General features: G+C 38.1%; 4 protein-coding genes across 7 annotated transcripts; 2 read left to right on the top strand and 2 right to left on the bottom strand.

Moving 5' to 3' along the window:
- Nucleotides 1-78: 78 nt before the first annotated feature.
- fmt (phosphatase 6 regulatory subunit 1-like protein fmt) lies at nucleotides 79-6,391 on the top strand. 4 transcript variants are annotated; one of them, XM_066292129.1, is made up of 17 exons: nucleotides 79-378; nucleotides 605-675; nucleotides 727-806; nucleotides 859-1,020; nucleotides 1,077-1,188; nucleotides 1,861-1,998; nucleotides 2,052-2,230; nucleotides 2,281-2,394; nucleotides 2,440-2,617; nucleotides 2,669-2,965; nucleotides 3,083-3,147; nucleotides 3,200-3,374; nucleotides 3,425-3,511; nucleotides 3,569-3,672; nucleotides 3,722-3,966; nucleotides 4,124-4,457; nucleotides 4,558-6,391. In XM_066292129.1, exons 2-17 carry the CDS (start codon nucleotides 616-618, stop codon nucleotides 4,628-4,630), a joined length of 2,403 nt encoding a protein of 800 aa, XP_066148226.1. In that variant the 5' UTR covers nucleotides 79-378; nucleotides 605-615; the 3' UTR covers nucleotides 4,631-6,391. The 4 variants fall into 4 exon arrangements, with proteins under 4 accessions (XP_066148226.1, XP_066148225.1, XP_066148223.1 ...); XM_066292128.1 differs by having other exon boundaries at nucleotides 1,828-1,998; nucleotides 3,587-3,672; XM_066292126.1 differs by having other exon boundaries at nucleotides 1,828-1,998.
- Nucleotides 6,390-7,339, bottom strand: LOC136344567 (uncharacterized protein CG1161). The gene is made up of 4 exons (XM_066292141.1): nucleotides 7,132-7,339; nucleotides 6,954-7,075; nucleotides 6,658-6,901; nucleotides 6,390-6,609 (listed from the first exon to the last, which is right to left on the bottom strand). Exons 1-4 carry the CDS (start codon nucleotides 7,186-7,188, stop codon nucleotides 6,463-6,465), a joined length of 570 nt encoding a protein of 189 aa, XP_066148238.1. The 5' UTR covers nucleotides 7,189-7,339; the 3' UTR covers nucleotides 6,390-6,462.
- A 645-nt stretch (nucleotides 7,340-7,984) lies between these two features.
- Nucleotides 7,985-8,748, top strand: LOC136344568 (histone H2A-like). The gene is made up of 3 exons (XM_066292143.1): nucleotides 7,985-8,224; nucleotides 8,291-8,423; nucleotides 8,476-8,748. The coding sequence occupies exons 1-3, from the start codon at nucleotides 8,116-8,118 to the stop codon at nucleotides 8,639-8,641; spliced, it is 408 nt and encodes a 135-aa protein (XP_066148240.1). The 5' UTR covers nucleotides 7,985-8,115; the 3' UTR covers nucleotides 8,642-8,748.
- Nucleotide 8,749: 1 nt separating this feature from the next.
- Nucleotides 8,750-10,279, bottom strand: LOC136344566 (glyoxal reductase-like). Its single transcript, XM_066292140.1, has 5 exons — nucleotides 10,045-10,279; nucleotides 9,711-9,791; nucleotides 9,552-9,659; nucleotides 9,351-9,489; nucleotides 8,750-9,294 (listed from the first exon to the last, which is right to left on the bottom strand). Exons 1-5 carry the CDS (start codon nucleotides 10,172-10,174, stop codon nucleotides 8,811-8,813), a joined length of 942 nt encoding a protein of 313 aa, XP_066148237.1. The 5' UTR covers nucleotides 10,175-10,279; the 3' UTR covers nucleotides 8,750-8,810.
- Between the last annotated feature and the right edge of the window lie 581 nt (nucleotides 10,280-10,860).

Raw genomic sequence — 10,860 nt, 5'->3', positions numbered from 1 at the left:
AATTTGTGAGCTTACGTCAAAATTAACTTCTTCATTTACCAATTTGAAATTTCCCGCATTTACGTCGTCAGTTCACTTGTCACAACTCAACAAGTGCATTGTGGGAACAATGAATGGTGGTCAGTTTTTTAACGAGAAAATTCCGTTTTTTCCTTCATTTCTCCATTCGTATTTTAATTTCGTGGAAGGAAAGTCCATAGAATTGAGGTAAAATTGTGATATGTCGTCTAAATGTGCGGAATAGACGGTTTCAACTACGTATTCGTCCAAGGAACCACCGTCAGGAAGCTGGCTGACAGAGGTCAAAGCAAATGAACCTAACCCATCAAAAAGGAACGTATTTGTGAGCGATATTTTGTTACAAAAAGATAGGAAAAGGTGTGTATTGATAAAAATAGACGAAATTTCATTTAAATTTAGTAATCAGTTATGAAACTCGAGTGCAGGGTCTTTGCGCCCCAATTGCAGCCAGTGAAAACCAGTGTTTTTGTTATTGGGGGTTTCTCCTGATTTTTAATTGTTTATGCAAATTTCTACCAATTATTGCAAATAATAACCCTAAGCAACCTTCAACCAACACCTTACACCACTCTTCCAATTACAGCCACAAGCAATATGTTTTGGAAATACAACACGACTTCTTCTACCCAAATTGAAACCCTTCTTGCTAAGGAGGTAAGGTCCCAATTTTCGTCAAACCTAAAGTTATAATGATTTGAATTTTAGGGTGTAACTTTGCTGGAAGTAATGGATTGTGAGGATATCATCAACGAGTGCAGAGCACAGAATAAGGTTTTAATTGATTTGTAAGGATTTTTTTCCATGAAATAAACTTTGTAACAAAAAAGGGAATTTCAGTCTACTGAAGCCAGAAGTTATAGAGGAGCTTGTGATGTTAACAACCATGGAACCATCAATAGTCCTTAGTGATAATATCAGGTTTAAATATCCAAATATTGCTAGTGAATTACTTACCTGTGATGTGCCAGCTGTTAATGAGCGATTGGCAGGGGATGAACGGTGATAATTAATTTACAATTTGTATTAGTAAAGTGAGACTGATATTTATATTGTAGATTGTTAGAGAAACTGTACACATTTCTCGAGAGTGAAGCACCACTGAACCCACTACTGGCTTCCTATTTTAGTAAAATTATGGGCGGCCTTATTGCCAAAAAGACTGAACAGGTGAGTATTTTTGTTCTCTCTTTTGTTGCCTCATTTCATTACCGATTAACAAAAGATTAATATTAATTGGAGAGGGATGGGGATCTGAGAACTGCAATTTAGAAATGTTTTTATTGCCATCTCTCTCTTGTATACCATTTTCCACATGACACTGGCTTTATGGAGAATGGGAGAATGAGACTGAGTGGCAGTCAAACCTCCCTATTAGAATCTCCACAGATTTTTCTTCATTTTTTAGCATGTGAAACATTCTTTTAGGTCTCTCATTGAGGTCCTATTTAGAATGCCTCAAAATGCCTTCAATTTTTGTTTTATTGAAGAAATATGTGAATCTGATAGAGACATGAAATAGCCAATTTTAGAAAATTCATATAGCCATCTCTCTCCTGCCCACAATTCCCTTATAAGGTGGTCTTCATGTAATTCATTATCATAATACATTAAAAAGTTTTTTATCTCTTCATTTTCAAACTTTTTCATTAACTCACCATTTCAGCTTTTGATGTTGTGTGTAATGATTTATTTCAAACATTTTTCCACTGAATAAACTACAACTTATTTTTCTTTTCCCTCTCCCTCCTTTAAATCCGATTTTGTCAAACCTCAACTCCTATACAAAAACGATCCTTACCCTTCCAGAACTGGCTGTCCTATCAACTGACGTGCTTGCAGGTCTTAGATTTTTTAAAGGCTAGGGACACCTTTTTGCCTTTACTAATGAAGCATCTAGGCACATCAGCCATTATGGATCTCATGCTGAAACTGATGACTCAGGTTGAGGGAGTCGAAATGCGTCAAAACATCTTGAACGTAAGTTGGCAATTTCTCTGCGAATTGCTATATAGTCACGTGTGGTATTTCAGTGGTTAGACTCCCAACGGATAATCCAGCAGCTGGTCTGCTTACTGAATCCGAAAATCGAAAAAGAAAGACACGACAACGTTGCTCAATTATTGTGTGATTTCCTCAGGACGTCCCGCGATTCTCGAAGAAGTTTCGACGAACGGGTGGATCCTGATCCCCTTTTAAATACTCTGGAGGCGTAAGTTGTTCACTTACAACTAGCCTAGTTAATACGTTTAGTTTCTTTAGCCCGGAGACTGTAAAACTACTGCTGGATCAGCTGTTTGAGGACGAAAGGAACGAGAGTTCGATCGTAGGAGGTATAACCGTCCTTCTGTCCTTGCTGGACGTGAATCAGACCAGGTGACTTGTGACAAATTTGAAAACAAACGAACTGAAGAATAAAAGTATTTTCAGCCTGCCTGGATTTCGATGCGCAATCAACATAGCCACCACTCTTTATAATTCAAACATAAATGACGAAGCCGCTGATTTCGAGCACAAGCAGAAGATTGTTCGTGACGTAGTTGAGGCCATTTCTTTGAGGATAAAAGACTTTCATCAATTGCTGTTGGATCCTCCGAAGGTACGTAATTATATCTTCGCCTCAAAAGTTGGGTTCAGTGCTTTCTTATAGCAAAGCCCAGTTTTAACCACGATGGGTGTGCTGCAACCTCCGCTAGGCAACACTCGGCTGCAGGTGATACGAATGCTAGCAGCTTTAATTCCAACCCAGCCCAGTCAATTGCACACGCAGCTGATCAATTTAAAGACATTTCCAGTGATTCTGGATTTGTTTTTTAAGTATCCGTGGAATAATTTCTTGCACACGCAAGTGGAGAACTGCCTTATTGCCGCCATTGAGGTGGACAACAACGAGAACTTCGAAGAGGAGGAGGGAGAGAACGTGCAAGTTAGTTCATTATGCAAACATGTGAGTATTTGCTTGTGAAAGTGGTAGTTAGGGAGAGAATTTCTACATGAAGCCTAAAGACAAATCTCAGAATTTGGCAACAAGGAGACCTTTAAATAGTTGATTAATTCCTTCCAGCTAATCGGCGGCTGTAATCTTATAGAAAGGATAATGAAGGCCTGGAAAGACAACGATGAGCAGCAGTGAGTATTGTTTTTTTTGTCTTTGAAATGTGAGATTCAGAACCTGGTTTAGATCACAAAAGAAAGCCATTAGGCAAGGCTACATGGGGCATTTAATCAGCATATTCAATCGGATCGTGCCCCTAAGCAGGCAGCTCAAGGAACTGAAGCCTGAAACGGCGACCGCTCTGGAAGAGTTCAAAACCACGCATTTAGCCGCCGCCATGGAGCAACAGGACAAGCTTTTGGTACGATTTGTCCGCAGTTATTCGTATTGTGCTTTACTGGGTGTTTGTAGGGCGGTCTTCACCCGAACGATCTCTTAGAGGACAACGACGAGTTCGGAGACATTCCATTCCCGCAAAGCAGTGCTCTACAGCAACAGGTAGGCCGTATTAGCTCGTAAAAGCATTTTTTCCGTAACTTCACGTTTTTTAAATAGAGTTTTTCTCAATATCAGATGCAAAACCTGACGTCCCAGTTCATAGACGGTTACAGCGGGTTCAACGACGACGCGTTCAATGACGGCGACGAGACGTTCAATCAGTAATTTGGCCCACTTTGTAAAGCGACTAATCTAACATATTATTTGTAGGACTATCGACAATCCTTCTGATGTAAATTTTGATCTTTCGGAGAGCGAAATGCTGCAAAGGGACGCCATATTCAAGCAGGTCTGTGCTCAGAACATAAACACTCTTTTTGACGCAGACGATCAGGTGTTCGAGGAGCGAGAGCACACGTTTCAGACGGTGATCGAGAAAAAAGACCAGGGGAACATCAGCAGCGACAGTGATGACGATAGTCCGAATATTGGGGATGAAAACATGGAGGTGGATCGTAAGTATTTGATATTGGCGAAGTCTTGTAAAAGAGCTGTGTTCGAAAGTTTGAGAAATATTATAAAGCCATATCTGATTTTGACAAATAGATCTGGATATGACAATTTGAAATCTAATTTTTTAAGTCTTAGCTATTCAATTCATCATCGTTCCAGCATGGACATCCCCCAAAAATGACCCCTGGGGCGTCGGTACTACTCCGGCGAGCAGCTCGACGGCCGAAACGGGCTGGGCCGATTTCAGTTCAGCGGCTTTCGGGGAAAATTCGGTTTTTCCAGAAGCGTTCTCTGCAGAGGCTAAAGACCAACTTTCGGGAGAGGAGGCGCAGAGCCCGTGGGAGACTGAATCGAAGTGCGAGCTGAAAACGGCACAATGCAAAGACGAACAAATTTGTGGAAAAATCGAGAGTGCTGAAGCGTCCGGAGATCATCCCCACGAGAAGGGGAGAATCGAGCAAGGGAACGGGAGTAGTCAAACTCAACCGTCCAAGTAAGTTTTCGTTGGATGAAAAGGCTCTTTTTAATAGAAATATAGACTTACTGTTATCGACCCCTTTCGGAGTTTTCTGAGAGTAGATTGTTTGTTTTAGGTCGTTACAAGGGGACAGCTGTAAGAAATCAGTCGAGAAGCCCCTGGACAAGCCTTCCTCAAGCCCCGAGTAGCCAGAAAAAGTGTGAGACTTAGTTCCTTAAATTTTCCCAGTGACATATCAGATACCATCGTCAGACTCGGAGCCAAACCCAACCAAATATTTCAGGCGCAGTACGCGGCTCCCCTTATGGGTAACAACCTCACAACTTTAGTATTATGTTGCATATATTTTTTTAAACTCTTAGACGTTTAGGAGTGGCGCTTTTGTATGTATTAATTCTTGAGAAGCATAGGTAGTTATTTGTACAAACAGATGTAATGTACACGCGCAAGATACCCAAGTACGTTCCCGATTAATACATTCTCGAGTGGTTTCTTCAGTTTTAGTTTCATTATTGTTGTCATTTAATTGGCATTTGGTAATTCGCACACATTGAAATTTTAAAGCAAGGAAACGTCGCCTCGTACACATTTAATAATAGATTTCTCATTCTCGTAAGCAATATTTCAACCAATTGTGTAACGTAAGGTATTAATTTATTATTCCTTCTTCCCGTTAGCCAAATGTACTTTTTAGAGCCGTTTTGTAAATAATCAACAGACACTTCGAGGCAAGACCTGTCAATTGAATTAGTCATTAAAGGGACGTGCATTGCCTCGAAACAGAGCCACAAAGTTCGATCAGGGTCTCACACTTAAGTATTATTGCTCCAAATTGTTACTTCGTACAGGACTGGCTCGGCCCTGTAAGCAGCTGTAAAGTAAATTAAAAAGTATATAAATATGTGATATAAAATAATAATCCCTTGCGTGTAGTTAGAAACTTAATTGGTGCCTGCAAATTACTATATTAAAATAGAAAATTGTATTCTGCCAGTGTAAGGTCATCTTTCTACTTAATATATACAGGGTGGATTTTGTTAGTTCCACATATTACGCTGTATGTGTTGAAGCCCTCACAACTTCAGTTTTCACCCTGTTCATTTGCTACTTAATTCCCGATAGAAGCTCTTATTCGTTGTTAGTCAATACTATTTGGAAATCAATGGAAGTCGAGGCCATAACGCACCGCTAAAAACGTGCCACAAGCTTGATGCTGAATAACTCCTAAATGTTAAACCTGAATTTAATAAGAATTAATAATAATGGTCCCTAAGGATCCAAAGAGAAGTTAATGAAGAGCAGATCACCAATTTAATTTAAAAAAAGTAAACAAATCGTGTAATGGTATAAAGAACTATTCAGCGTCAAGGCTGCGACATATTTAGTGATTCGCCATTTTGTCCAGTTTATATTGTGTATTTATAAAATTTAATTTATATGGAGGAAAACGCGAAAAGATATATAACGAAGCCTCCTTAAGTACCTAATAATTACCGTTGTGTACACCTGCGTAGATCACAAAACTGCTGTGATTGGTTCGTCAAAGAGGTCGGCACACACCAGTAGAATTTTTTACTTAAATAATATGAGACTCAGTTTTTTCAATATGCTCATAAGGTGTGTTCGGTAAGCTTCCTGTAAACCTAGATATTTCACCGCACAACGAACTGGACAAAGCACTAATTTGCACGTTTACTGCCAGGTTTAAATTGGCGCTTTATTTGGATTGTTGTATGGTGAAATGTCCAAGATTGCAGAAAATTTTAGATTTGTCGGTACAGTTACCTGGCAATTGCAATAAAAATTGAGCCTCAGACATGTACATTTCTCATGAAATCAGTGCCTAGGTATTATTGTATATTTTTTATTAAAGTTCACTTACCGTTTGTTTAAAGAATATTCCATGTCCTTATGTATAATATTGGTTTAAAATAAAATGTTTCAACATATTCTTCATTCTCTATTATGAAGGATTAATTCATAACAACCAGGAATTAATATACAATTACAACATTTATCACTAATTCAACATGGTATGTCTGTCATATATGTTTCTCCTCTGTTCTTTCACTTGTCTTTTCCACTTATCCTGCTGATTGCTCACTCGATTCAACACATTTCCCCTCATGCTCATATTGTGTGACATAGGCCCCTGTTGAGCGTCCTCCTACAATCAATATTTAAGCATTTGTATAGAAATTTCAAACATTCATACATCTTCATTTGTATGCTCCTGATAGTTTCCTTTAACCCTTTTATTAAGTAGAGGATCCAAGATGATCAAAAACATCATATAAACAACCAAAATGGATATAACCCAGATGACGATAATCACAACATAACGGATGACTGTGGTATTACGATTTTCATATTTACACTCGCATCTTGGGCAAAATTCTCTTACTTCATTGGTACTTAGCTTGTCTGCAACTTGTGGAATCATTACTTCTTCACAATTACTGAAATTTAGAATTTGAGTATGTTGAAGGGCTTGCCATAAGTGTAAGATACCATTTATTTGGGGGGTCATTAGTTGTATGCATAAGCCTTTCAGTGTGAGTCTTCTCCGTTTTGTTGGTAACTGAGGATAAACTCGGGCAAATGCATTTACACCTTTTGTCGTTAAATTGGGCCTGAAACGGTTATTGTTATTTAACAAGCCAAAGTGGGGCTTGAAATGAAAACTTACTTGTGTTTGCGTTAATAAATACAGCACGCAAACGCATAGCAGCAATGAATGTTTCATTTTAAGGAAGTTTTTTTATGAATTCTATAAGTGAAATATTAACGAAAATATAATTTTCTCTTTGATAAATAGGCGAAATCTGAAAAATGTTTCCCTTTATGCTCTATATTGTGTGATTGTTTATTATTATTCTCGTTGACAGATGTTACAGACTACGGTAAAAATATTCCGACTCATGTCTAAAATACAAATGTGTAACAAATCAGAAAGGCAACAACGCATTTCCGTTATTTAGATTAAATTTATTTCCGACATATATAATTTTACTAACTAATTTTAATACCTTTAGAATGAAGAGGAGCGTTACAATAACACTCGAAATATTTTATTACATGGGTTATAATACGTAATAATTTTTTTTACATTAATGTTTATATGAGCAAACTGCTTTATTAATCGACATTGCATCATGGTTTCATATCAACAAACATACATCATAAATAGTTACGTCATACCTCACTACTTTGTCTCTTTCTATGCCATAGGAATCTTAATACGATTCTCTTGTTTTAGACAAAGAAAAATTTTAAATACATTCCCGCCATTTTTCTAATGTCAAACGCGAACATCTGTACATTTGCACGTAACATTGCCGCTACTTACAGAATATCCTCGATTTCACTTCTTTATGACTTAGATTTTATGGATTTTTGCAGGAAAACCGATGAACTTCATAACATCGAATGATTGTTCGTAAAAGTCACTATAAATTCTTTTTGATAGATGGATTGAATTAGCTGCTAGTTCTCCTTAACTCTATTCACGAGAATTTCGACTATTGTAACGGACAACGCGGCATCGCTGTGAAAAAAAAGTACTAGAATAACGGCCATTTCTGAACAGAACACGAATGGAGTTGTTCCTTCCTGCGATATCTTTACGTAAACCTTAAAACCGACTTATTTGTGATCACCATTACGTACAATTATGTCAGCACGCGGCAAAGGAGGGAAGTCCAAAGCCAAGGCAAAGAGCCGATCTTCCAGAGCAGGCCTACAATTCCCTGTTAGTAGGATCCACAGGTTATTAAAGAAGGGTAAGCAACAAGCCAGCTTTTCATCCTCTTCAGCTATGTTAATGTTATTATTCTAAATGTTAACAGGAAATTATGCCGAACGCGTTGGAACAGGAGCCCCAGTTTATCTGGCTGCTGTTCTCGAGTATCTCTCTGCTGAAATCTTGGAGTTAGCAGGAAATGCTGCCAGGGATAACAAAAAATCTAGGATCATTCCTAGGTAAAATATCTCTAGAATTATTTAGATGCATTTAGAGCAATGTGTCTTGCAGGCATCTCCAATTGGCTATACGTAACGACGAAGAGCTGAACAAACTGCTCTCAGGGGTTACTATTGCACAGGGCGGTGTTCTTCCTAACATTCATGGAGTTCTTTTGCCGAAGAAGACTGGAACTTCCTCTGGGTCAAACACAAAATCCCAGTCTCAAGACTACTAAGTTGATTTAAGGTTTTTTTTATCAAGTTTTTTGTCTTTCTTAAGTGTTATTAGGAGCCTATTGGTTCTCAATCTCAGGTTTATTTAAATAAAATATTTTTTCATTCACTTACTAAGAAATTAATCTATTTTTAATGCAATACAAAAATATTTGATCTCAAAACCATAACTTAAGCCACATTTTCGGGATCCCACGCATACTTATTATATTCAAAACTGCTTAAAACCCCCATGTCCTCACTGGGAATAGTGAAGTCTAACTGAACATTCTCTTCAATGTGGTCCTTGGACCTGGCTTTAGGAATGATTGCCAGGTTCTGCTGTAGGGCCCATCTTAAAAGCACCTGAGTGGGACTTCTTCCTAGTTTCTTTGCAATGCTTTCAACTTTAGGATCTTTGATCAAGTCAGGATTCCCAGTGCCACCTAATGAAGAGTAGGTTTGCAAGAGAATCTTCTCCTTACGACACAAGTCCAACAGATCTTGAGGATGATAGTGAGGGTGCCACTCCACCTGGTTAACTGCAGGTTTGATTCCATGGTCGTTTGTGATTAATTCTCGCAAATGTCGCACTAAATAATTGGAAACTCCAATGTTTTTTGCAAGACCCTCTTTAACTCCTCGGACCATTTGTCTCCAGCTTTCATCCCTCAATCTAAAAAGGAAGATTATGCAAACCACCACCTAATTAACAAAAATGTAATGATTTACTTAGAATTGGTAGCATTGGAGGAATTCAGACCTACTTTGCCAGGCCAGTGAATTAGGTACAAATCTACATAATCACAGTCCAGGTTTTTTATTGATTCTTTTAGTGCCTCATAAGCAAGTTCGCCTTGATCGTCAGGAGCTGTAAAGTTTGGTTTGGGAAGCAATTTTGGATAAAATCTATTAAAAAAATCTAAAGCTTACATAGCTTTGTAGTAATCCAAATATCCTGTCGAGTCAAATTGTATTTGGGTAATAACTCTTTTAGGGCTTTACCTATGTCTTCCTCGTTCTTATAGACCTTGGCTGTGTCTGATAGGTTTCAAGGTAAGTTGAAGAAAAAGACTAGTGCAAAGGTCTTACCAATGAGACGATATCCTGCTCCGAGGGCATAATCCAGGACACTCCTTATTAACTCAGTACCTCGAATTTGGTAAGTGCCAACTGAAATCGTTTAGTTAGGTAAGAATATACCAAGTTCAAGGATTTGATTTAGAAGCGTGAAATTAGGTGTAAATTTAAAAATTATCAAAAATTCCGTAAACAAAGGAATCAAAATCGACATAATTGACACGAGTTAACCTTAAACTATCGTCCTGGAGGGACAATAATAACTCCTGATTGGAAAAAAAAATTAATCGTCGATTAATAGTCCTAAAAGAGACGCTGACTAAAAACATTAGCACTATATACTCACATCCCACCATTGGCATCAACTCTCCACTGTGCAGCTTGAATTTCATGTCTTTGGCTAAACCATTTTCGCTCTTTACCAGACACATAGCCCATCCTGACGTCAGCAAAAAAGTTAAAAAGGCACGGGTCATTGTCCGCGGTCGGCGGCTTTTCGTTTGCGAACCTTAAAGAATCGAAATTTTCTCGAAGCCGTTTTCAACTTCAAGCATGAACTAAGCTTATTTCTAGTTGATACAGCCGTTTTTATAAGTTCAAGCGCATTTCACAAGGTTAACTGGTTCTTAAATATTGTTCAGAGAATAGAAAAATGGCACTTGTTAAGGCCAAACCATAATGGCGATAATTACCGTGTTGGCAAATAACAGATACGCTCGGATGAGTTGATTGTTTGTTTCTTCAGCTTGCAATTATTGGCATTTTTAATCCAAACTTAGAATTCTCTACGAATACTAATGATTTTCATCGCTTTCAAGAAGAGTCTACATTGCTCTTTTAAATTCAATGACAATTAGAGGGAAAATGGTTGTCTACGGCATAGGACGCAAGGTTTGTAAAACCTCGTTCATCTCATACGTCATAGGTTTGATGATGAGTCATCGAGATTACGCATCGATAGCCGCCATTTTATTAGTTTTTCGATAATGAATAAGAAAAATCAAGGAAAAATTCGTCTGTAACTTATCAGCATATGAGGCATGTTAACTTAATTTCTTATAACAACGAAGCAATTATTAAAGAGCCGCTTTCCCACAAATAAATTCCACTTAAAATTTGCATAATTGTGCCCGCAACGCAGTTCGAGTGGGGATTTATTTCC

The sequence above is a fragment of the Euwallacea fornicatus genome, chromosome 17 (assembly GCF_040115645.1).
Source record: "Euwallacea fornicatus isolate EFF26 chromosome 17, ASM4011564v1, whole genome shotgun sequence".
Classification (NCBI taxonomy): Eukaryota; Metazoa; Arthropoda; class Insecta; order Coleoptera; family Curculionidae; genus Euwallacea; species Euwallacea fornicatus.
This window is presented reverse-complemented; position numbering and strand designations above follow the sequence as displayed.